The following is a 27,472-nucleotide window of genomic DNA, read 5'->3' on the forward strand; positions in this document are numbered from 1 at the left end:
AGACAGGGTGCAAGAAGACAAAAAAATATTGCACAAGTGTTATATACCCTATGGTAATCATAGATTTAATTATAATTATATGGTAATTATACAATATATATACAATACATACACACTTAGGTAATTTTAAAATGATGATTGCACATGAAAACAGGAAAAATGTGAGATGTGATCAGGGTATCAGTACAACTTGCATTTGAGTGGATGTTATTGTGCACTGTTATACAGTCTGATGGCTGTGGGCAGGAAAGACCTGCAGTAGAGCTCCTTCCTGCACTGGGGATGTAAAAGTCTTGTGCTGAAGGAGCTGCTCAGGGTTCTCACAGTGTAGTGCAGGGGGGTGGAGGAGTTGTCTATGATGGATGTCAGCTTGGCTAACATCCCTCTGTGCGCCACCTCCTTGATGGAGTCCAGTGGGCAGCCCAGGACAATCCTCTCCATGGTCTTCATGAGGTAGGAGGTCAGGGCGACAGATCTGTAGTGGCTTGGGTCCCTGGGATGGGCTGTTTTTGGAACCGGCACCATGTAGGAGACCTTCCACAGGGCCGGGACTCTCTCTAGACTGAGGATTAGGTTGAACATGTACAGAACCACCTGACAGCTGGTCTGCACACTCCCTGAGCACCCTGGAGCTCATGGCATCTGGGCCTGTGGCTTTCCTGGCCTTTGTCTTCCTGAGCTCCCTCCTCACCTGGTCCATAGTGATGGAGGGGGGGTAGTCCAGAGCTGTAGGTGGTGGTGGTGGTGGGGGGTCCTTGATGACAATGGGGGTTGGAGTAGAGTGGTCTGAGGGGAGCTGAGGTGTTAAGGACTGCAGCTGAGGGGGGACGACTGGCCTGGAGAGGTGTGAGGAAGAAGTGGGGCCCCAATGAGGGGGGTTGGAGTGAGGGCAGAGTCAAATCTATTAAAAAACAAATTTAACTCATTTGCCCAGGCCTGATCTCCAGTGGTGGCTTGTCCATCCCCACTTTTGCCATGGCCGAAGATATGTTTCAGACCTCTCCACACATCTCAGACATTGTTCTTCTCCAAGCGCTGCTCCAGTTTCTCTCTGAAGTTTCCTGATGTTGTATTTCAGCTCCTGCTTCAGCTCCTCCTTGTCCCCTGAGATCAAGGCCCTCTTCTTCTCATTAAGCAGAGCCTCCAGTTCAGGGCTCACACAGGGCTTGTTGTTGGGAAAACACTGTACTCTCTTGGATGACACAGTGTTTTGCACACAGAAGTTGGTATAGTCCGTGATGCAGTGAGTCAGACTGTAAATGTCCTCCCCATGAGAGCTGCACAGTATGTCCCAGTCAGTGGTGTTAAAGCAGTCCCTCAGTTGCTTACATGACTCCTCAGTCCAGATCTTCACAGCCTTCCTCTGTGGAGACTGTCTTTTCAGCACCGATGTGTATTCTGGATGCAGATGGATAGAGTTGTTATCAGAGCAACCGAGAGGGGGGAGGGGGGTGAGGTGTATGCATCCCTGACATTAGCATACAGAAGGTCCAGAGTTTTATTGTCTCTTGTGTGGCAGTTTAAATACTGTGTGAAGTTGGGGAAAGTGGCAGAGAGAGAGGCATGGTTGAAGTCCCCAGAGATGAGAAAGAGGGCCTGTGGGTGTCTTGTCTGCAGAGTAGACAATGTGCTGTTTATGCGCTCGCAGGCAGTAGCAGCAGCAGCAGCAGCTGATGGGGGATGTACACAGTCAGCACAATAACATGTGAGAACTCCAGAGGAATGTAATATAGCCGAACGCTCACTGCAAGAATCTCAATGTCCCTGCTACAGAGCTACTCTTTAACAGTGATGTGGCCAGGGTTACACCATCTGTTGTTAAGAAACACAAACAGTCCACTGCCATTCTTCTTCTGCTCAGACTCAAAAAGTCCAAAAGAAAAAAGAGCACAAAAATTACAGAAGTGGAGCCCCTACTTGCGCATATTCATAGGCGTTTTAGAAAACAAGAAAAAACACAAGAAAAAAACACAGAAATCCAAAAAACACTAAAGTGAGGAAAACAGAAGACAGAGCTGCTGCAACTTGCTGCCACTCATACGGCGCCATCTTGGAAACTGATAATAGCGATGTGCCCATCAAGAAACATTATAAGGCCTCCTCCGTTCCACTTACTGTACTGAGTTAATACAGTTAGCCATAGCCAACTCATTGATCTTATTAGGGAGATATCTCACATTATCCATGGTGATTTAGGGGAGGACTGTTTGTATTGTCTCCTTTGAACAAGCTAGGTTGTGGATGACAGGAGTTGGCAATTGATCAGTAAGTGTTTTCTGTTGATATATCTGGCTCTGATTAGGATCTAGGCTGTTCGCAGGCTTTGTTGTATTTTTGTTGTTGTCGTTGTCATGGAGCACTCGCTCTCACTCTCTGAGTTTCGATAGGGTCGGCTGAAGTGGGTCACGCCCTCTATGTGGCTAGCCAACGAAATCCTGAAGGCTGAAGCTTGGCTTCTCAGGATCTGCTCTCCGGTGGTTAGAGTTCTGACTCTCAGGGAGATCCTTTGCAGTATCTTGGAGGGGAGAAGTGTCTTAATCCCACACTTGTCCGCAGGAGTACCTCAAGGGTCAGTGCTTGGACCCCTTCTCTTTGCAATATACATCACCACACTTAGTGCAGTCATCTGCTCTCATTTGCGGTGAAAGCTGTTCCCCAGCAGGATGAGGAGGCACTCTGTCCCAACACAGCTGATGTGCGGAGGTCTCTGAGGAGAGTCAACTCATGGAAGGCCCCAGGCCCTGACAATATACCTTGGCAGGTACTCAGGGAATGTGCAGATCAGCTGGCTTATGTTCTAACGGACATTTTTAACACCTCATTGTATCAAGCCTAAGTCCCATCATGGTTCAAGTCTGCCACCATCATCCCATTTCCTATAAAAACCTCAGATCACATCACTGAATGACTTCCGGCCCGTCGCACTAACTCCCATTATGATTAAGTGCTTTGAGAGGCTGGTAAAGGAGCATTTCATCTCCATACTACCCCCCACGTTCGAACCCTTCTAGTTTGCCTACCGACCTAACTGCTCCACCGAGGACGCCACCTCCTCCACTCTCCACCTAAGCCTCGCACACCTGGAGCAAAAAAACACTCATGTGCTGATGCTGTTTCTGGACTTCAGTTCAGCGTTCAATACCATCATTCCACAGCATCTGGTAGAAAAACTGGGACCCCTGGGCTTCAGCACCCCCCTGTGTAACTGGCTGCTTGACTTCCTCACTAATAGACCACATTCGGTGCATGTCGGACAGAGCACCTCCCGTGTCATCACCCTCAGCACAGGCTCCCTTCAGGGCTGTGTCCTGAGCCCACTGCTGTTCACCCTGATGACACATAACTGCACTTTAAAATTACTTCAATATATATTTGTGCTGCTATTTTTTTTAACTTAACATGTATTCCTATTCTTTATTGTATACACTGTTTATTTTACATACTGTTTATTTACATACTGTATATAACATATGTGGCGGGTGAAGAGATGAACAACAGCAGTTCAACTGCGAGTGGAAGATCTAGAGAACCTTGACAACACCGACAACGCCACCTTAGGACTTGCACCTAAAGAGTATACTCGTTTAACTTTAACTTCCCTGAGAGGGTTTCCCGAAACAGCCCATGCACAGGTAAGTGCACAAATGAATACAGGCACATTTACAAGTAGTTCAACAACCTTTATTAATCACAATAAAATATTCATTTAATAAATTATTTTTATTCTTTAAAAAAAACGTTGGTGTGGTTCCCTTTTTACCCCTGCAGTGTATGATGTTCAGCTAGTGCAATAAGCCACTGAGTTAGCTCGGAGGAAAGGCAGGCCACAGCTAGCTGCGGCAGAGGTCCCTGCACACTCAAATAATCACACACACAAAAAAAAGAAACACAAGAAACCAAATAGGCTACCTATATACAAATTAACTAATAACTCAAATCAATCCCAAAGAAAAATAAACAAAAGGCATGCACCCATGCAGGAGTTTGGCAGGCCTCTACCTACAACGGCTGTGATAAAACCTAAATCCTGAAACCACGACCTGGATCAGCACACTTCGACTACCACACTGCGGTAAAGAGAGACACCAACGTAACCAAGCAGAGCGGTACAGCAACTCGACCACGAGGCACACGAGGCAGAGACCAGAGGCAACAACAAAAAAAAACACAAGGAGCCAAAAGGACAAAAGAGAGGCAAGGCAGGGCAAACAGCTTAACGCCAGGCAAGCTGTGTTAGTTGTAGCTAGTGCACCTCGCTCCGCTAGCTGTTAGCAGCGGCGGCTAACCAGAAGGGGACACGCACACACCAACCAGGCCCAACACGCCAACCTGAAGAAGACTGCACACACCACGCCAGCTCAGCGGAGCTGCACGCCAGCCAGCACCCGTTTCAGAGGAGGAGAGAGAGAGACTAACCGGATGGCCGGTATTTAACAGGTCCGCATTAGCGGCCAATAATACACGACTGCACTACCGGTGCCGGTAAGGGGCGTGCCACACACCTGCCGCGATCGCCATGCCTGCTAATCAATAAAAGACAGATGGGACACAGAAAAGAATCAAATATCACCATCCGGTTACACATAATTATTCTGCTGTTTATTTTAACATACTTTAAGTTACACATATACAGTGGTATGAAAAAGTTTGGGCACCCCTGATCATTTTCAAGATTTTCCTTTATAAATCATTGGTTGTTCGAATCAGCAATTTCAGTTAAATATATCATATAGCAGACAAGCACAGTGATATTTGAGAAGTGAAATGAAGTTTATAGGATTTACGGAAAGTGTGCAATTATTACTTAAACAAAAGTAGGCAGGTGCATAAATTTGGGCACCCTTGTTGTTTTATTGATTTGAATACCTTTAGCACTAATTACTGGAACTCAAAATTTGTTTGGTAAGCTCATTGACCCTTGGCCTACATACACAGGTGAAGCCAATCATGGGAAAGGGTATGTAAGGTGGCCAGTTGCAAGTTGTTCTCCTCTTTGCATCTTCTCTGAAGAGTGGCAACATGGGAGCCTCAAAACAACTGTCAAATGACCTGAAAACAAAGATTGTGCAACATCATGGTTTAGGGGAAGGATACAAAAAGCTGGCTCAGAGATTTCAGCTGTCAGTTTCCACTGTGAGGAACATAGTGAGAAAGTGGAAGACCACAGGCACAGTTCAAGTCAAGGCCCGGAGTGGCAGGCCAAGAAAAGTCTCAGATAAGCAGAGGCGAAGGATGGTGAGAACAGTCAAACTCAACCAGCAGATCAGCTCCAAAGACCTACAACATGATCTTGCTGCAGATGGTGTCACTGTGCATCGTTCAACTATTCAGCGCACTTTGCACAAGGAGATGCTGTATGGGAGAGTAATGCGGCAGAAGCCTTTTCTGCACGCACGCCACAAACAGAGTCGTTTGAGGTATGCTAAAGCACATTTGGACAAGCCAGCCTCATTTTGGAATAAGGTGCTGTGGACTGATGAAACTAAAATTGAGTTATTTGGACATAACAAGGGGCGGTAAGCATGGCGGAAGAAGAACACAGCATTCCAAGTCAAACACTTGCTACCCACAGTAAAATTTGGTGGTGGTTCCATCATGCTTGGGGGCTGTGTGGCCAGTGCAGGAACTGGCAACCTTGTTAAAGTTGATGGATTCCAGTCAGTATCAGCAGATTCTTGCGAACAATGTTCAAGAATCAGTGACAAAGTTGAAGTTGCGCCGGGGCTGGATACTTCAACAAGACAACGACCCTAAACATTGCTCAAAGTCCACCAAGGCATTCATGCAGAGGAACAAGTACAACGTTCTGGAATGGCCATCTCAGTCCCCAGACGTGAATATTATTGAAAATCTGTGGTGTGATTTAAAGCGGGCTGTCCATGCTCGGAAACCATCAAACCTGACTGAACTGGAGATGTTTTGTAAAGAAGAATGGTCAAAAATACCTTCAACAAGAATCCAGACCCTCATTGGAAGCTATAGGAAGCGTTTAGAGGCTGTTATTTCTGCAAAAGGAGGATCTACTAAGTATTGATGTAATTTTTCTGTTGGGGTGCCCAAATTTATGCACCCGTCTACTTTTGTTTAAGTAATTATTGCACACTTTCTGTAAATCCTATAAACTTCATTTCACTTCTCAAATATCACTGTGTTTGTCTGCTATATGATATATTTAACTGAAATTGCTGATTCGAACAACCAATGATTTATAAAGGAAAATCTTGAAAATGATCAGGAGTGCCCAAACTTTTTCATACCACTGTAGTTGTACATATATACTTTTTAAATATTTTCAACCCTGTGCTGATCCTGCTGCAATTGAAATTGCGTCCTTTGTACACTTGCTGTTTACTGAATGACAATAAAGCTGGTCTATGTCTATGTCTACATGGCTTCTAATACCATTCATATGATAATGACACCCAGCTCCTCCTTTTGTTCCCACTGCTGATATCTTGCAATGGATGAAGGAGCGCCACCTTCAGTTTAACCTGTCAAAGACTGAGCTTGTCCTTGTCATCCCAGCCAGTCCCTCTATACAACAACAGATCAGTATCAAGCTTGACTGCAAAATCTGCCAGTAACTTGGGTGTCATGATTGATGACCAACTAACTTTTACTAACTGCCTGTCTGAGCATACAACACAACTCCTACCTGTCAGATCGCTTCCTACCTGTCAGATCGCTCTCAGTTTGTACGCGTTAATGATGACTCCTCTGTGCTCACTAAAGTCAGCTATGGAGTTCCGCAGGGTTCTGTGCTTGGACCAATTCTATTCACCTTATATATGCTTCCTTTAGGTAAGATTATCAGGAAGCACTCATTAAATTTTCATTGCTATGCAGATGATACCCAGCTATATTTATCAATGAAGCCGGAAGAAACCAGTCAGTTAACTAGACTACAAGCATGTCTTCATGACATAAAGACCTGGAAGACCTGCAATTTTCTGATGCTAAACTCGGACAAAACTGAAGTTATAGTAGTAGGCCCTAAACTAAAAGTTTAGTTTACTAGGCACTTTCTGATGTGCCTAGTAGTAGGCCCACTTTCTGATGACATAGCAGCTATGGATGGCATTGCGCTGGCCTCCAGCACCACTGTAAAGAATCTGGGAGTCATCTTTGACCAAGACATGTCCTTTCACTCCCATGTTAAACAAATTTCAAGGACTGCCTTTTTTCACCTACGTAATATCGCAAAAATCAGGCATATTTTGTCTCAAAATGATGCAGAAAAACTAGTCCATGCATTCGTAACTTCCAGGCTGGATTATTGCAATTCCTTACTATCAGGCTGCCCATATTCGTTGCTGAATATTCTCCAGTTGCTCCAGAACGCTGCAGCACGTGTTCTGACAAAAACCAGGAAGCGAGATCATATTTCTCCAATACTCGCCACTCTGCACTGGCTCCCTGTAAAGTTTAGAATAGAGTTTAAAATTCTCCTCCTTAATTACAAAGCCATAAATGGCCAGGCACCTTCTTATCTTAAAGAGCTCATAGTACCTTATTGCCCTACTCGAACACTGCGTTCCCAGAATGCAGGTCTACTTATGGTTCCTAAAGTCTCAAAAAGCAGAACAGGAGTCAGAGCATTTAGCTATCAAGCTCCTCTCTTGTGGAACCATCTTCCAGTCTTTGTCCGGGAGGCAGACACTGTCTCTACATTTAAGAGTAGGCTTAAAACTTTCCTTTTTGATAAAGCTTATAGTTAGGGCTGGCTCAGGCTTGTCCTGGACCAGCCCCTAGTTATGCTGCTATAGGATTAGACTGTCGGGGGACATCCAAAGATACACCGAGCTCCTCTGTCCTTCTGTCCCTCTCCATCCGCACGCTCTCATGTCCTACCACGGCGTGTTACTAACTTAGCTCCTTCCCCGGAGTTTCTGTGCTTTGTCGTCTTGCAGGTTCCCATGGACAGTGGCTGAATCTGGATTGTGGATTTCAGCTGCGTCTCCTGCCTTGGCCCTGCCTGCATGTCTGTCTCTCTGTCTCTCTCTCTCTCTCTCTGACTGCATTTCTGTCTGTCTGTCTGTCTGTCTGTCTGTCTGTCTGTCTGTCTCACTCTCCCTCTCTTGCTCTTCCTCTCTCACCCAACCTGTCGAGGCAGATGGCCGCCCACCCAGAGTCTGGTTCTGCTCGAGGTTTCTGCCTGTTAAAAGGAAGTTTTTCCTTGCCACTGTCGCCAAGTGCTTGCTCATGGGGGAATTGTTGGTTTCTTTGTAGATAAAAGAGCTTGGTCTGTACCAGCTCTATATGGAAAGTGTCCTGAGACAACTTCTGTTGTGATTTGGCGCTATACAAATAAAATTGAATTGAAATTGAATTGAACTCCTAGTGGAAACGCTGATCATGCCTGGACTGTTTTAATTCCTTGCTGGCAGGGCTCCCAGCATGCTCGTTAAAACCCTTGCAGATGATCCTGAATGTGGAGGCTCGCTTGGTCTTCAACCAGCCCAAACAAGCATGTCACTGTTCATATCCCTCCAATCGCTCCCAGTTGCTGCCCACATCAAGTATAAGTCCTTGATGCTGAACTCCCTCATTTAGGTTTATGCTCCCTCCCACTCACTATGCTCTGCCCAGAAACGGCACCTGGTGTTGCCAGCTCAAAATGTCCTAAGTCTCTAGCTAGACTCTTTTCTTTGGTGGTTCCACGGTGGGAGAACGAGTTACCAAACTCCATTCGTTCTGCAGAGTCCCTCACAAACTTTAGAAAAAGACTAAAGACCAAGCTCTTTACTGATTACCTTCTTTCTTAAAAACAAACAAACAAACAAACAAACAAACAAACAAACAAAAAAACAACTCTCTATGCACTCTATGCATTACTTTGTAGCACTGCATTGTAGCACTTATGTCCAATTGGACTAGAATTTTGCATTAGGGAACTTACTCTTGTTGTTCTCTCCTGTCTAGAACCTTGCTTGTGATGTGTGAAAATCTCGTATGTATGTCACTTTGGATAAAAGTGTCTGCCAAATGAGAAATTGTAATTGTAATTGTAACTGACCTGCTGATTTTGCTGTAGCAGAAAACCTCGGATGCTATAAGTACAGGGCAGGCACAGCCTCATTTCCCTGATTAGCTGCCATTGGATTTTTTAAATTTACTTTACCTTGGCTTCAGGGCATTCAATCGTTCGCAACTGGACTTTGTCAGTTTGTCCAGTTGCGAACGATTGAATGCCCTGAAGCTTACAATGACCTGGATGAATGAGAATATTCACAGGCATGTTTACTTTACCTTGACTTTAATAATCGGAAATAACTATATCACCCTTTCTTTGAAGCAAGGCCCACTGGTAACCACAGGATAACCATTAATGGATTTGGGACATCTTAGCCACAAATACTGGATGTGGTGTGCAGTTCCTGCACAAACATTTGTGTCTTAATTTTTCAGACTCTGTTGTATAATTTTTCTAGCAGATATCTGGTCATATGCTGAAGCACTGTTTAAAACTAAGGGAGCACATTAAGGTCACAAGCTAAGACTCATAACCGTGGACTCTTTTATTATAACTCATAATCATGTGTTTTACTATGACTATCAATGAACTGATTGTCCATGTAGCCTCACCATAATCTTAATGTAATCCTAAAGTGTACTTAATGAAAATATTATTCTTTATTATGCTTTTATTATTTTATAAAAAACAAAAAAACAACAACAACAAAAACAACAACAACAACAGCAACAAAAACGGCATAGGCAACGGCTAAGAGATAATGGTGTAATCTGGAACAGAAAGTGAGAAAATTAAAAAACGCATGACCCAAGGAAGACCTCGTGCTGGCAAAGTAGCAGACAGGGAAAACAGGGGGAAACCAAGGCAGAACAGCTGCCAAGAGATTAATGGTGTAAAGTATCAGGGACTTTGGAAAATACCTAGGGGAGGTCCTAGAGGTGTGGACAACCAGTTCCAAACTGTATAAAAGCAGAAGAACCAGCCATTTCAGTTCAGAACTCTTCTGATGCTCATTGTGTGCATTTAGAAAATGTTCTCCTTTGATTTCCTGGCATTAAAGTCTTTGCTACCCAGAATCCTGATTCCTGCTAATTTTTATTGAACACCATCAAGAAGATTTTTCTGAACAATTGAACACAGCTGAAACTTTGATTTTTGGTCCATGTGGCTTGGGGCCTTAGCTCCAATACACCACTAATCCATTGCTTGAATTCATCATGTGTGAAGGCATTCAGACTAGACATCTGGAGCAAATCTAGGTTTCATTTGAGAGAATCAGGCAGAACGAAAACATCTTATTTATTGCAATTTTACCCCTCTAGACTCATTGTACTCCAAAAGACCGCCTTATAGCTGAGCAGCAAACCAACCTCACTCCATCCGTCAAGACACTGGTCTGTCCCAACGGAGCAGCAGGATGAGGGCAGTGTTCCATTCAGCACATCATACCAGTCTGTTTTGTTCGTTACTCCACAACATTTGAACTGCAAGAAGAGACAGACAGATCAGTTCAGAGTTGAATAATATAGCTGAAGTACCTAACTTATGTTAACACTCTTGTAATGGTTCATGTATTCATGTTGAACTGTCATAGTATGAGAGTCACAGTCTGGTGCACGCAGCTCCATGCACACTACACACTATAAACGCCGATGCATGTAATATGGTACCCAAGCGCAAGTTCTGAAAGGAAACTTTTGTTTGATTGGAGTTTGGAAAACACCAGAGCTGGAAGACCTGCCTGCATCCTTCAAATGTGTTGTTTGAGTACAATTGGGGTTTTCAGTCAGCTACAACAGAAATGAAGTGAGGGTTGTGGCAAAGGCAAGGACAATGTGTCGCCATTACTCCACCATTCAGGTACGTGAATGGAAAGACATCAAACACGTTAAATTTACTGTTTAATAGAGTGCAATATGTAAACATTTAGGTGTTTTGAATGTTCAAATGTATTCAAGGTGAAACTAATTTTCAGTCTCCAGCAAGAGGATTTTGCCTGTCTTTGACACTGCTGCTGCTTTCTCTAAATAGATCTGAGACTTTTGTGTACTGTTAAACCCCAAACTGGGCTCAGGGATTGAGAGTCCACACTGACATGATTTTTTCATAAAACCAATACTTTATTACCACTAAGTAGGACCAGGAAGATTCTACACACAGTTAGAGTTAGTTGTCAATTGTCTTTAGATGCTGAAATGTGACCAAAAAGTGAGTTTCCTGATACATACATCATGCATCTATTGTATGTATGTCAATAGTGAAGTAGGAAGTGAAGCTCTTATTTTAGGACTTAATTTAGCAGCTTGTGTGAAGCATCCCTTAAGGGTGGAGTGATTGTGACAACTTCCACCTACAGTGACATAATTTATTCTGTTGTATACAACTTGTCCTATATTCATGCAACATAAGAAGGTATACATTGTTTGCCAAGAGTGCTCACCATTTTCTGGACATTATCCCAGGATTTTTTCAGTCCAGGCTCTGATTTATATATCTTCATGCCTTCCTTTAATTCATCCTGTGCTTTGGAATCAAGCTAACAAAAAGAGAAAGAAACTAAGGCACAATTATTCATTCAAATGATACATCCATCAATTATTTATACCTGCTTATCCTTTTCAGGATCACTGAAGCTTGAGCTTATCCCATGTGGAATTGGGTGTGAGATAGTCTACACCTGGGCACATCACTAGTCTACTGACAGGGCTGACAAACTAGACAGACAACCACTTAAACTTATGTTCAAACTTCAGGTAATTTGGAATTTGTGATCAGCCTATCTTACAATAGAAACCAACTAATTATTATCAAATTTTGTGAAACTTTTCACAGTCCATGTCCGGCTTTCCTGAAAAACTGCCAATAATCCTGTCATTTTTCATTCTTGCAGAAAACAGAATCCGGCAGTTACACAGTGACAGGGAGACAGGCTCACGTTCATGCCTATTTGCTGCTACACCCCAGTTTCATTCGGGTATCCATCTGTATATGAATATGTCCTTAAGAAGAGTTCTGAAGGCCTTTTATACTTTAATCATATGATCAGCAAAAAGAGACATTTTATGTTCATTATTATTTGATATTTAACCTTTACTATTTGTATTATTATTAAAAGTTTAATGTCTGGTGCAAACAACAAAAGGGACAGAGGGCAACCCTATCTTATGCCTCTGCTTAAAGCAAAAACAAATTTGACAATCACTCATTAGTAACTACAGCTGCATGGGGATATGTATTTATAGCTCTGATGTAGTTGATAAAAATGACCTTGAAGACCGAGCAAAGAAAATTCCAACTGTCAGTCAAGTGTCAGCAAAACCTTTTTGATTTTAACATAACCATGCCCTTTTCTGCTGCACCACACGTATCATGAATGTAGCGTTCTAGTAAGCCGAAGAATATTAAAATTAGTAGTGTCTTGGTCATTCCTTAATGTAAAGAACATTGCACCCTCTAGTAAGTGACTATAGATTGTTGGTCTTGTTTTATATTACTCTTTATTTTCACCTCCTTCATACTTTCTTTGCTAACTGTTCATCATACAGTAGTGAGGTTATTAAGATGCTGATTTTTATTGCTTACTATAGTGTTATTCTAATCTTATTCTATTCATTATCTTTTTTTAGTTGCCTAAGTTGGAGTGTGCATAAGCTTACCTTGTCATGAAATATGTGTATAACCAACATTAGAGTCACCTCTGTCAGGACCAGGACCAGAAGGATCACAAAGAACTACAAAACAGACAACATTATAGTATATACAAGTGAAAGCTATGTAGATTATTCCCAATGAGTTATTGTATTAAGACCAAAATATCAGAACGCGAAAGTGAATGCTGCCCAATTCTTGTTGGAACACCTTTGTTGCATGTCATTTTGCATTCCTTTCTCCCCTTTCCTGTCACATCTCACTCACCATGAACAACAAGCAGCGCTGCTCCTTAAGCGCTCCAAGACAACCCAGGAAGCCAGTCACCATGGTAATGCCACCAGCGACAAGCAGAAGATTGGCAGCTGAGAGGGATGGAAAAGACAGGGGAAGAGAGGAAAACTCTGCCTGCGTGAACGACAGCCAGACTCCAACCCCAAACAAGCCGCATCCTCCTAGCTTTACAGAAAATGTAATGTCAAACCAGTGTCAAAATGCAACATTCATTACAATGCACTGTCCTGAAAATGAAGTTTCTAATAGAGAGTGGGAAATCCCAAACTGTGAGTGAATGAATGAAACGTAAGAAACTGGCACATATATACAATAATTTCAGAAGCATGCCGTGAACACATTCAAACTTAACTTGCCACAAATCTTTTATTTGAGAAACACAAAATTGTTAGAGACCACAGAAAAATCAGAATTTTTTTTTTTTTTTTTGTGGAAAATGTAACTATATAAACAAATATGACACCAACTTTGGACCAATTTTGATTTTTATGTGAATACTAACCCAGAAGATGAGGTTAAAGACAAACATCAAATATTTGACACAGCACAAACACCTCCGAGACACTGACATCCTGTAAAAGAATGAGAAACAGAAGAGCAAGAAAACTATGTTAAAACAATGTCTCATGTCACCACTAACCTTATTTAATGGCAAAACGGTGTGAAATACCCACTGTGTTTGTGAGCGTTTATTTGGATTAGTATGGTTAAATAACTGATCAGGAAATGCTTTGTTGTAGTGTGTTTTGGGTTTACTTATTGAGAGGGCAAGTGTGTGAAGGAGAAGCTCGTCACAAGGAAGGAAATATGTATTGTAAAGTTGAATGACATAAGAAGTCATTTGTACAGCCCAAAATTACAAATTTGTCTAAGAGAGCTTTACAGTGGGAACAAAAGACAACACGGCTGGGATAGGCTCCGCAACCCGGAAAGGGATAGGTGGGTATAGAAAATGGATGGATGGATGGATGGATGGATGGATGGATGGATGGATGGATGGATGGATGGATGGACAACAGGCAACACCTTGGGCTCTATTCTCGATTCCGCCAGCATGGTGCAAAGTCAGGTCCGCTGATGGAACGTGGCGGTGCAGACTTTGGTATTTTCATGCACTGCGCCACTGGCGCAACTCCTCCCCCTTTTCATCTCAGTCCCACCCAGCAGTGCAACTTGGAAGGAGGGAGGGGAGAACGTGTGGAGTGGTTTTTGCACAGCCGAGTCCAATCTTCACCAATCACACCAGCTCCTCGCCTCACCTTTAAAAATGCAGCTGGCGGGGCGCATGGCAAGTTTCGCGGATGACTGAGCCCGCGCAGGAAACTGTCTGATGCCCAAACTTCTCCCAGGAGGAGACTCACGTTCTGGTCCGGTAGGTCCAGGCTCACAGTGGCCGTATCTACGGCCTCGCGAAATTTATTTCAATACTGTCTATCTGTTTACTGTGGAAAGTTATTGATCGTCAGATGTTTTTTGAACTGATGTAACCGCAAATACTCACTTAAGGACAAAGCTGGACGGCGAGGCGCTCCCTCCTCTCCTGTGCGCTCTGCTGCTCTCCCAGTTGACACGGCACATGCAGTTTGGCCTCTCTCCGTCTTAAGTCCCTTAATGTGTCCTCCGTGAGTTCATAGTGACATCCATGTCGTACAGCCATGTTGTGTAAAACCCAACATGCCACGAAAAATGCACCCACACTCTGAGGGCTGTATGTTAATGAACCACCTGTCTGGTCCAGACATCTAAAACGCATTTTGAGAATCCCAAATGTGCGTTTGATGACTGACCGAGCACTGCTGAAAACACTGTTAAAACCACGCTGCCTTCTTGTTGAAGGTGTGATATATGGAGTCATCAACCACGTTTTCAGTGGATAGTCGTTATCACCTAGCAGCCACCCATCCAGAGGGGTGTCCCCCTGAAAGACTGTAGGGATGCTAGAATTCGCCAGGATGAACGAGTCATGTGCCGACCCGGGGAAATTGGCATACATGTTTGGCACCAGGCAATTTACGAAAATCCATTTGCCCAGCGGTGTGCCGCTGGCACACAGAGTTGACCAGGTCTGGGGTGGTGGGCTTTCAGCGCACTTTTACGCCGTCGGCGTGGACCGCAATGGAACGAAGATCCAAATCCACTGGCTGACTATGCCGACACCTCCCCCTACTGCACCACAATGCCCATCCTGGCGTACCTCTGTGTGCCTCGGTTTACCAAAATACCAAGTGCACTGTGCGCCTGCCTGCGCTGCATGAAAATACCACTGTCCAGCGGTGGAATCGAAAATAGAGCCCCTTGTGTTACATGTCACCTTGTATGGAACCAGATTTGTGCCAATAATATCAAACAAAACTTTTTAGATGTCAAACAAAAAATAAGAACTCAGGATTCAGCAATCCAGGTTAGACAATCAAGTGTGTGTGTTCATTCATCTTTTTTTTTTTTTTTCCAGTGTTGAGTCATATAATAAATGTCTTTGTGACGACCAGAACTTATCACTCCACCATGGCACTGTCTGTAGAAACACAAAGAGCACAAGGTGTATGGAATCAGATTTGCACCGATAATATCAAGTCTTTTAGTTGTCAAACAAAAATAAGAATTTTAGAGAGAATAAAACTCACTGAAGGAAAAAAAAAAGATGTCATCTCAAAAGTAAAACGTATACCTTGCAAACAAACTGTTGGTGTTTTATGTTTCTGGATAACATGTCCTTTTGTTTCCTGTTTCGTCTGTTTCTTTCTTGCTGATCACACTTTTGCACTCGTTGCTAGCTTTGTCGTTTGTGCTGCCTGACTTCTTTTTTGCAATTCTGATACAAATTTCTCATGTGGGTGGGTTTTTCAACAGTGTCCTCATTGGCTAATAAGTTTTTGAGTGCAGCAAGTGCGAGTATTGGTGGTTGCGGACACACGTTTGCCAGAAATTTGTTGTGTTAAATAAGACGTGAAGTTGAGATTTACCATGTAAGTTAGCTTTTATCTAACTAAGTAACTTTAGTTAAATTACTATCCAAAATGATTGCTAGGTACATAGCCTCACTGTTCCTGTACTCTGTGTGTATGTATGCATGCACGTGAACAGGCACGTCTATAGATGATCGGGTCTGCCTGACCATCTACCTTGCCTGTCTTCATGTGACGCTAAATGCATGCAGCCATAGCCTTTGTTAACAATCACACAAATAGGGGAATCAGTGGAGGCTGAATGAAGCTAATGGACCTTTGCCACTGCCATAGTAACTGTCATCATTTCTCACTCTAGAACTGTGTAACATTGATGCAGTGCCAGGTACGCCAGTATATGGTCTATTATTGCAGATTATGATCCAGCCACAAACACCACAATTTCATATAAATAACATGTCTTTGAAAGAATTCAATTCAATTCAATTTTATTTGTATAGCGCCAAATCACAACAGAAGTTGTCTCAGGACACTTTCCATATAGAGCTGGTACAGACCAAGCTCTTTTATCTACAAAGAAACCAACAATAGTTCACAAGAACTGTGAACATTTTCATTTTACAAGCTTTATTTGACCTGCAAATGTGGAGCCAGGGCTTATGTTGTTTGTATTGTTCTATTGACACATGCTACACATACAGTACTGGTAGTTAGTATCAGAATGAGCTCTCTTGCTAATTAATTTCAATTCCATTCTAAAAAATGATGAATTAATGGGACAGTTGAAATTGAAATACATCTAATATTATATTTTTATTGCATAGGCATATGTCCCATATATGTTCAATTGGGTTGAGATCTGGTAACTGAAAGCCATTGCATTTTTTTTTTTTTTTAACATCATTTTCATCCTCATCAAATTATTCAGTGAGCCCTCATGGCCCATGTCAACACTCCAGATTTTTGCCAATCACCATTTTTTGTGTACTTTTTTCTCCTCAGATTTAATTTCGTGATATTTGGTGGGATTGACAGTTTCTCAAGAAGGGTAAGACAAAGTCCTGTCTTGACTAAAGAAACTAAAAACTAATATGTCACAGTGATGAGATCTAATGATATAAAATTCTTTTCCCCCAATTCTTTTTACATACTGTAAATCCATCCATTATCTATACCGCCTATCCCTTTCGGGGTTGCGGGGGGCTGGAGCCTATCCCAGCTACAATGGGCGAGAGGCGGGGTACACCCTGAACCGGTCGCCAGCCGATTGCAGGGCCACATACTGTAAATCCTCTATCTTAATGTTGTTGCCAACAACAAAGCCTCAATTGCATTCTCCTTCTTCTTGGATGGTGTCTGCAAATATGGTTGGCCCTCAAGGTAGGGACTGCATCAAAGTACTGCTTATGGGCTACTCATTATTTTATGTCATATAGACTATGTGGTCTAGTGGGCTTCACTATTGGATAATCCCCTGGGCCCCACCCCACCACAATGCATGATGACTGCTTAAATTCATCACGTGGTGACCAGGGGGTGGAAAATGTGGACATTGCCCGATTCATGTTCCCCGTACGAGGAACTGTACATGGTAGCTTCATTGCTAGCAAGTGTCCACAATTAAAGGTAAAAGCTACCACTGTCACTCAAAGCAGAACCTGACATAAGCATATTAGGCATGTTAAGGCAGTATGTGTTCATTTCTGTGTTTTTTTGTTTTTTCCCTGTAAATTTTTATACTCAGAATAGAGAGGCTGTGGTGTGATGTGTGGTCAGCTGTCACCTGTATGATGTGCTAAACACCATGGAAGAAGATTGACTTAGATGCGATGCACCTCTTTTGTGTGCATTATGTGTTTCTCCCATGACTGAAGTGTGACCTGGGTAGCTGGAACAGGCATTCTATCAGAACTGAAGGAAACTAATCTCCAGAACAGCTGTGGTACAATGGAATGGTCCACACACCTGTGGCTGAGCCAGATGTAGAGGTACTCTTGAATGCAAAGCATTGTACTCTCCATAAAGTTCTGTCTTAAGCAAGTTTGAATTAAAGTCTTCCCCAGTAGTGTTTTGACGTTAGAAAAACTTGCCAACATCAGTCATATATCTGAAAATGATGACTGTTTAAGGTTGTTCAGATGTTTTTCTGATTATGCCAGGTGCTACAACCAACCCTCAGGATGGTTTTTGCTAATGTTTCTTCCCTCTACTGTAAACCCTGGGTCATCACAAGTTTATAATTAGCACAATCAATTTAGGGCCTATTTTATTTCAATGGAGTGAAACTCCCTGCTGTCAGAATGATGTAAATTCAAATATGAAGATATTACAACAGCCTAAATAGTCAAGTGTGAAATTTGTCTTCAGTCATACCGCATTGTTGCATACTCCTCCTGATGGTTTTCGTTGATACTCCGAACATTGCTGCAATTTCACAAGGTGGTACACCAGAAAGAACTTGGTGCTTCAGAACTGCAGTCGGAATGTCAAGTGCCAATCGCCCTGGTCCATGTGTGTGTTGCAGTGGCTGTTGAACAGCAAAGCGGTGGAGAACTTCTTCTAAATTTGATTTCACTCTCGGATCAATGTCTTGGTCGTAAAGTGGCGAAATAATGCCAACCACTTCGATGAATTCCTCTGCTTTACAGACCACATGCTCTGGGTCAGCAGGTCCTGCTTCCACGTATTCTGCAAGGTTTAAAATATCTGAAACCAACTCTCATGAAAGCTGAAGGAGCTCTTCTGTAGCCGCCATGCTTGAAGACTCCAGTCGAAAGCAATCGATTCACTAGATCATCGTTAGTCCCGCCCACTGACTTTGATGGGTGAGTTTGACAGATAAAATAAATTCATGAAGCGCTGCAACAAAGGTCCATGAAATAATTAAATAGCGAAATAATTAAATAAATAGTGAAATAATTATATATGTATTCATTTAATTCCCATTTTAATTAATTAATGAAACATTTAATGACACTTTTATTTATTTAATTCCCATTATAATTAATTAATGACACATTTAATCATTTATTTAAAGATGTAGTTATATATTTCAATGTGTCCCATTTGGTGCTCCATAGTTTTGTAGCCTTCAATTTGTGCCTAGGATGACAGTTGCAGGTGTTTCAAGTTTCAATTTTCATTATTTCATTAGCAGGCCCAAAAATGGGGATGCTCATTATCGACTTGTGATAACCCAAGGTTTAGGCTGGCAAGAAATAATAGTGAGTAAGGAGAGTTGTCAGAAAACATCCTGAGGGCTGGTCAATGCTTTTGGCCTGGATGCATCTGTCTGTGTTAGGTTTAGATTATTAATTTTAAATAGGACCCAAGGGGCAGACACAAAGGGAGCAGTTTAAACCAAACGGTTTATTAACAATGACAAAAATAAAAAAAACTAATACAGTAATTTAAATAAGAACAAACAAAAACACAATCTCCAAACACAAAAACAGCCCTTAAGCAAAACAATCAACTACACTGTGGCTAGCGGGTGGGAAATAACACACAACTAGAACAAGGAACATAACTAGAAAAAACACGCTATGGATATTAAACCAAACTCAACTGAGATATGCTCACAGGTGACAAGGAACAAGACTAATGCTACTAGGAATACAAGAGACAAGAATGGCTGGAAAGTCAAGCATGAAGCTTGAACAATCTGGCAGTGAGACATCTCCGCCACGCTGCTTAAATGGGGAGAGAATCAGTGGATAAGGATCAGATTCACCATCTGCCCACCAAACAACTTGGCCACACCTCCACTGCAGAACTGGAAGGGAAACTCACACACAACACATTAAACAGAAAAACATAAAAAAAAATAATAAACAACGCACTGCTTAAAAGTCTGAGTAGTTGGTATTGGTCTAACTTAACCTTACGGCCTTGTAGCCAATGGAGCATCTTCTCCGGGATCACTGCACTGATGTTGACCCAGAGGATAGGGTGGCGGTGTCAGAGATCACTTGCCCCCTGCCAGACGAGAACCTTGCTGTCCTTCAGGGATTAATAAATACCATGACACTGACCTTGTCTGAACAGGAGCTCTATATTCAGAGACACTTGATCTTGCACAAACACTCCATTCTTGAAGCTGAAATCCCTTGGTGGCAGAAAATAGGCTGTTTTTGTCTCTGGCCCAGGTATGAACCCACTGTTACATCACTCAGAATCTCCATCCACTATTTATACTCTCTATGCTCTGGCCAAATATAAGTCATATCAGCCATTGTCACTCATTTGTTATTGGAAGCAGTCAAAACTTTTCCATTTCTGGAATTTGTAAAATAACAAATAACATTGGTATGTTTCGAATTTTCAATTCAGTTGTTTGTGTCATGTGAAATTTATGCAGCTTTTACCTCATTCCATGTCCTTGCACACTGGTTTCCACAGGTGATATTCATTGAACAACTTGGTCTATACAGTAGGAGTATGATTCCTTATCAGCATAAAATGCTGTGGGTATGATTACTTTGCTGTTTTTTCTGTAAGCAGTACTAAAAAAAAGTCTACACAGCTAATAAAAATAAATTGTGCTTTGAGTAAGGATTAAGGAGTTATTTTGCATTGTGTATTTTGCAACATGCTGACATTCAACCAGGTGGACCTTGATCAAGTTTCAAGGTACAATACTTGAGTAAATGTATTTAGTCACTTTCCACTACAAGAGGTACCTCAGTCTTTGTATTTTATGCTATGTTATACTTCATTATATTTGAGAGTGACATACTGTATTTTTTACTCCACTGACAGGTGGAGGTACTGCTTACTGGACAGATTAAGATTTTACAAAAACATATGAGTCAATAAAACACAATAAAGATTGAAGATGAAACCAGTGCGTCCCAACCTTTTTGGCTTGTGAGCTGTTAGAAATATCAGGGTCCAGTTAAGGGCCCCGGTCATGTTTCAATTTTCCATGAGTTATGAGTTAACAGTCCCACCTTAAAACTTACCTCAGTTTCTTTCAAATAACCGTTTGTGTGTGTGTGTGTGTGTGTGTGTGTGTGTGTGTGTGTGTGTGTGTGTGTGTGTGTGTGTGTGTGTGTGTGAGTGTTAATGCCTCAGTCAAACTGTATTTTGTAGTGATATTCAAGTGCCAAAAGATGGCAATAGCCACATTTCAAGTGCTACACGGAATCCTTGCAAGTCACTGAATTTTCCAGGACATATAACTGCAAATGTTTCACAACAAAAGCATTGTTAAGAAATTAATGACGTATGATTTATAAACATAAATATGTATAAGATGTAAAGATGTATCTTGTTTGTCTGTTGTATGTAAACAACACTTACCAAACTCTTGTGGGAAATCCTGGAAGTTATTTAGGATTTGTGCCTCTCCTGCATGCTTCTGTTGTACCGTTTCACTTATCATTGCAGCCAATTGTGACACAGTGTAGTAAGAGTCCACCTGAAAAACACATCAAGGAAAAGGAAAAATAGGATTCCATTATTATGTAATTTTGATCAAGAATCTCTCACATTTCACCCTCACATGCATCTAATTCGAGAGATGATGAAACATTACCTTATTGCGACTTCCAGCCACAGAGAGGCCACGGCAAAGCGCTCTGTTCCTTTAGATAGATAGATGTTCTATGAAGATAGGCGCAGCAGGTAGTGCAGGTGCCTCACAGCAAGAAGGTTGCCGGTTCGATCCCCGGGTCAGGCGGGGCCTTTCTGTGTGAAGTTGGGGGGTTCTCTCCGGGTACTCCGGCTTCCTCCCACAGACCAAAAACATGCTCATTAGGTTAATTGATGACTCTAAATTGTCCATAGGTGTGAGTGTGAGTGTGAATGTTTGTCTGTCTTTGCATGTGGCCCTGCAATCGGCTGGGTGTACCCCGCCTCTCGCCCATTGTAGCTGGGATAGGCTCCAGCCCCCCGCAACCCCGAAAGGGATAGGCGGTATAGATAATGGATGGATGTTCTATGAAGATGTGTATTAAGCAACATTTGTGTCTTAATCCACGTGCAGTATAACACACCATAACACATACATCACAAAATAGGACAGTTACCCCTGATAATAATACATATACTGGTTGAAGAGAACATGCAGGCAACATATGGTAGCCTAACTAAGAGCATGTATGTCTTACCCGGATTTGCCCTGATCCACGCATAAAGAGCTAAACAATAACAATACCTCTCAAAGCTACTCTCTCTGTCTCTGCAGACATGTAGTTCCAATGCCACTATTGGATATTCATTCTGGCATACAGGGTACGGTCCTTTTGTTGGCTAAAACAAAAAGACATAAAATTCATTACAGAACATTGAAAAGAGTCTGGATGAGCATATGTTTTTTGATCACAGATATTAGAAGCAACTTACTTTCTTCCCAAAAGAGAGCACCTCAGTAATCTAAGCAAAAACAAGGAAGTTACATTTTGAATAAAGTACTTGTCATCCATGTTTCTAGAAAGCAGTTACTCACAAGCAACAAGTAGACCTGTTTTTACCTCTTGTTCAGAATCTGAAAATGTGTCACATTCTGAGGCATTACATTGTTTAAAATGGAAGCCAAGAAGCTACACTGGCATAATTTTAAAGCAATTCTTTTGCATGAGTGAAAACTCCTGGGCATCATAGGGAAGAGGTGTGAGATCAAATTCCTCCTGTAAAGGAACAAACTTCCCGTGTATCCCTGATTCAGGGGGTACTACAGATAAATGCCAACTGCCATTTCCACCCGTTGAAAAAATACAGGAGTTATTGGAAATATTTCGCTGCTGGTTCAAACTATAATTCCATTACAATATGCATATGAGTTTGGGTTTTGGTTTTCTATAGCTTTATATAGAAGCCATCCTCCAGTGATTGTTTCCATTCTTGGACATGCACTTCTAAACAAGCTGGAGACCTAAAATGTAAGTTAGTGTTGTGAATTTTCGCTAATATTGTGTGATACACAAAGACATTTGCTTGATGAGAGGGTGTGTCAGTGAATTAAAGCTAGATCACCTCTGAATGAGTGATGTCTTCAGGCATGGAAAGAGTTTTTTTCCCAAGACCAGCCTGCATGTGTTGTAGGTCCTGAACTGGTGGGAGGGTTGTGTCACAATTTTTGTGAGTCTGACATATCAACCTCTGTAGATAGTCAACATTATATTCACAGTTTCTAAATTTTACAAAAGTGTTATCAGGTCAATTACCACCACAACAATTTACCCTTGAATATTACTTACTGTAATATATCCCTGAATGTTATTTGTCAATGTTTTGATGCATTCACACTGAGCAGCAGGGGATATTGGTGAGACAAGTCGAGAGGTATGTGTCAAGAAACTGCTACTTATTGACACCAGTTCCTAACTACTAAACTACACCAAAGTATAATATATTTTACTAGCTTTTGTTCAGTGTACTTTTCACTCAGCCTCCATTAATTTTTGCAAATTGGCATGAACAAAGGTCATAGTTGCATGCACTTATTACATATCTAGATAATGCTAACCTGACATGAAGACAGGCAAGGTAGATGGTCAGGCACACCCGATCGTCTGTATGCATGCCAGTTCTCTCTCTCTCTCTCTCTCTCTCTCTCTCTCTCTCTCTCACACACACACACACACACACACACACACACACACACACACACACACACACACACACAGAGAGTCTCACACAGAGTGCACAAACAGTGCGGCTAAGTAGCTAGCAATCATTATGGATAGCAATTTAGCTTATGTTATTTAGTTAGATGAAAGCTAACTTACATGGTAAACCTCAACTTTACTTCTTAACACAAAAAAAACATCAAAACATCTAGTACAGCACAAACAACATATCTAATAAATACTTACATTGTAGGAATCGGGCAAACTTCAGGCAAACGTGTGTCCGTGACTGCCAAAACCCGCACTTACTGCACTGAGCAACATCCGGGACACTGAACTGTCACTCAAAATCTCATTAGCCAATGAGGACGCACCATTTAAAAACCCGCCCAAGTGAGTCGCGAACAAAAAGTCAGGCAACGCAAACGACAGAGCTAGCAATGAGAGCTAAACTGTGAGCAACGAGAAAGAAACAGGAAACTGAAAAAGGACAAAAGGACATGTTATCAAAAACACAAAAGACCAATAGTTTGTTTGTAAGTTATACATGTTACTTTAGAGATGACTTTTTTTTCCCTTTAGTGAGTTTTATTCTCTCTCAAACTCTTATTTTTTGTTTAACATCTGAAACGTTTTGTTTGATATTATTGGTGGTTAGCTGATAGGGGTGGTGGTTTATTGCCATGACTCAAAACTGGAAAAAATTACCAACATACACTTACGTACTACATACTATAACCTGGATTGAATCAGCCAACTTGACAATGTTTTTTTTTCTCCAGGATGAAGACGCCCCATTTCTGGAATCACATTAGGAGTCATTTCATACCTACTGTGGATAGGAGTCAGGCTGGGATGATATGAGTTTATATATATATATATATATACACACACACACACACACACACACACACACACACACACACACATATGTATATACACGTATACTGTATACATACATATATATATACGTGTACGTGTGTGTGTGTGTGTGTGTGTGTGTGTGTGTGTGTGTGTGTGTGTGTGTGTGTGTGTGTAATTATATAGACAGGAAAAAATCTATTGTTTTGACATAGATAGATAGATAGATAGATAGATAGATAGATAGATAGATAGATAGATAGATAGATAGATAGATAGATAGATAGATAGATAACACAATTGATTTTTTCCCCCACGCTTTGACAGGAGAATAATTCTCATTTGGCTGTTTTTTAAAGACAGACAAAAAGGTAACGTTCCTATGTTTGTGTACACATGAGCATGTCCACAGTGTATGATTTGTGTCTGACTGACTTGTTGTCACGCTGACTACTGACCCCACACAGGAAGTCAAACTGCTGACAGGAAGGAAGCTCCCTCCTCTCCTCAACAGACCTAATTATACTGCTGAAGGCATTTCCCTGGATCACAGCAAACTTGTTAGTTACAGGAGAGCAAAATTCTGAGGGAACCATGTTTCAAAGCATTGTGAGAAATTATATTTTGTGTTCTAATTGCACGTTTCCAAAGCTTCAGCAGATCTAGTGTGTTACCTGCAACAAAAACAGTGATTGGTTTATCCGTTATGTTATGCCAGTTATGTGGGTTCAACCCCTCGTCAATGGCAAATGAAATCTACAATTTGCTGAAATTTTTGGGATTGGTGAATGGAATAACTTAAAGCTTTTGTTAACCACTGTGAATATACAGTAGAGTGGGGTGACAGAAGATATGATAAAATAAGATAAGACTTTATTTATTTAACGGTGGAGAAATTCACTAATGCAATAACCAGTTTGTCACATTGGACCTCCTTTAATTGGTTTATTACGTTTGTATCACTACTGCATATACATCTATATAAGTATTAAGCTTTTAATTCCATTTTTGGATTGTAAACCTTTTTATATCCAATTATCATGTTTTAAATATTTATTGTTAATTAATTGCAACTTTCATTTTGAACATTTTTTTTTATTTTTTGAATTACCTCTTTTAAACAGTCTGTTGTGCTTTTTTTTTTTTTTTTTTTAATCTTTTAGCTGGGTGAATATATTTTTGCAATATTAATTGTTTCTCAAATTCCCTATGTTTCTTCTGTGGTTTATCTGTGCAAATTTAAGATAGACATAGGAAAAGGAGGGAAAGACAAGTCCTTCAAGTCATAGGACCTTTCAACTGTGGTAGCGCATTGTTTTGCTTTTTCTTTCCAAGGTGTCTCTAAGATCAAGAATGAACTGTGAAGCTCAACTGATATGAAGGTTTTATGACCCCTATCAGCAGGATCACATCATTTGCCATTTACCTTCCAAAACCATCAAAAAAGAAAAATAAATGACATAATCATTTTGTTGTCTCATCTTTCCATGGTAAATGCTTTCTGTAGATTTAGGCATAAAAAGTCATAACTCAACAGCTGCCAGAGGCCTTTGTCAGGTTCATGTAAACAGGTTGTGTGAAGCATTTGAAAAAAACAACAGATGCTGACATTTTTCTTCTGAGGAAAGCCTCAGAAGAAAACACACCTAATGACTTCCTCCTATACTGCTCCTAGTCAATCCTAGACCTCACTAACCTGAATCTGTTTTATAATAGAAAACAGAATCACCCCTAGTTGTAAGTTTCTAAAGACAAAGTTGATGGCCAAGTTGCTTTATATACAGTATGATTATAAATAATCGGAAACAAACAAACCAACAGCAATGTCTGGGTCTTAAAGCAGTCTACCTACCCTGCAAGTATTTCACCAAGGACTATATTACAGCCAATCAAACATCTTTATGAACAACATCATTAAAGTTAAGTTTCTGATGTCTAGATTTAGTATCTGTGTAGTTACAACTGTAATTCAAATAGACTTTACCTTAAGATGAGTTCCAATGTTGTCCTTCACCCTCTGGTTTTGAACTTTTCTTAGTTTTCTTTCTCTACTTAGTTTTCTTTTTCAAATATCCTTTGGATTGGTCCCCGAACCAGCCAGGCTTTTCAACCAGCTTTCTTTCCCTCACTTCCTCTGTATTGCTCTTCACTGGTTGACTGTGTCCATCCACCCCAATTAACTTGTGTTCTTCCCCAATTCTGAACTTTATATTAAATTTATGTAATTTTCCATCCAAGAGGTTTTACCCTTCATTTTGTTCCCGTTTGTAAACAGAACTGTTTCTCTCTGCCCCTCCCTCCCTCTCTCTCTCTCTCTCTCTCTCTTTTCAATTATTTCCAGATGTGTGTGCTGTAGCCTGTCCCTCTCTGTGTTCCTTCCATTCCCATTTATTTCCTGTTACTTGCCCCTCCTCCTCGCCACAATCTCTAAACCGCAGCCTGTCTCACACATTTCACTTTTGTCTTTTTTCCAGAAAATCTGGGTCACTTGCCTGTTCCCTCTGCCTCACTGATAATCTCGTACATAGCTATAAAAGCATGCACACTTCCTTTCCTGAGAAAATGGTGGATTTACTTCACATTACTGCTGACCATTTCCAAAGATGCTGTTGTGTTTTAGAGTTAATGTTTCAAACTAACCACTGTTTTCTATGTCTTTCACAACAGTATGATCAGCTTCGGGGATTAAAACATTGACAGTGAACACGTACAGAATCTGCTCTTATTGTTGTCAAAGTTATGTTGTCATTGCTAAGCAATGCACAAAGGGAGAAAATTACACAGATCATTACCCAGATAGCAAAATACAGTGATTCAACGTTGAATTTTGGTGAAATTGGTTATTTTTGGTTGAAGTTGAAAAATCTATGTTTATTCAATGTTTAATTAGAGCTACCATTTCAACATTTGAAAAAATGTTGTTGAATCATCATTGTATAGATGCTGGGTTTTCAATGTTGAAATGTCAACATTAAATAGACATGGTTTCAATGTATGGCATGCTGTGGCTGTGCACCTGTGCCCCCGCCCACGAGACTTGCTCTCTCCTGAGACCAAACCAGTTCAAACCAGTCAACAGTTGGCAACGGTTGGCAGCTTTTAGCGGCTTTTATTATCTTCGAGTGACAAAAGAGCTCTTCGAGTGACACACTAGCTAACGCTAGTGTGTCCGTGTGCAGAGGCTATGCTGAGGGTTCAGGGTTTCCCCCAGTGTA

The 27,472-nt window shown here is 41.4% G+C and overlaps 1 protein-coding gene across 2 annotated transcripts in view; it reads right to left on the bottom strand.

Annotated features, from left to right (window-relative positions):
* Positions 1 to 25,973, bottom strand: part of tspan4b (tetraspanin 4b) — a 38,751-nt gene extending 12,778 nt beyond the window's left edge. Inside the window, exons 1-6 of one of the 2 annotated variants that reach the window (XM_070980245.1) lie at positions 25,904 to 25,973; positions 13,419 to 13,488; positions 12,890 to 13,081; positions 12,631 to 12,705; positions 11,415 to 11,510; positions 10,345 to 10,458 (exon numbers count right to left, since the gene is read on the bottom strand). In XM_070980245.1, coding sequence (XP_070836346.1) covers positions 10,345 to 10,458; positions 11,415 to 11,510; positions 12,631 to 12,705; positions 12,890 to 13,081; positions 13,419 to 13,487 — 546 coding nt within the window. In that variant the 5' untranslated portion in view covers position 13,488; positions 25,904 to 25,973. Of the gene's footprint in view, positions 1 to 10,344; positions 10,459 to 11,414; positions 11,511 to 12,630; positions 12,706 to 12,889; positions 13,082 to 13,418; positions 13,489 to 21,126; positions 21,168 to 25,903 lie in introns of those variants that run through there. The other variant, XM_070980246.1, reaches the window with a different exon arrangement.
* Between the last annotated feature and the right edge of the window lie 1,499 nt (positions 25,974 to 27,472).

Source organism: Chaetodon trifascialis, chromosome 15 (genome assembly GCF_039877785.1).
Source record: "Chaetodon trifascialis isolate fChaTrf1 chromosome 15, fChaTrf1.hap1, whole genome shotgun sequence".
In the NCBI taxonomy this organism is placed as follows: domain Eukaryota; kingdom Metazoa; phylum Chordata; class Actinopteri; order Chaetodontiformes; family Chaetodontidae; genus Chaetodon; species Chaetodon trifascialis.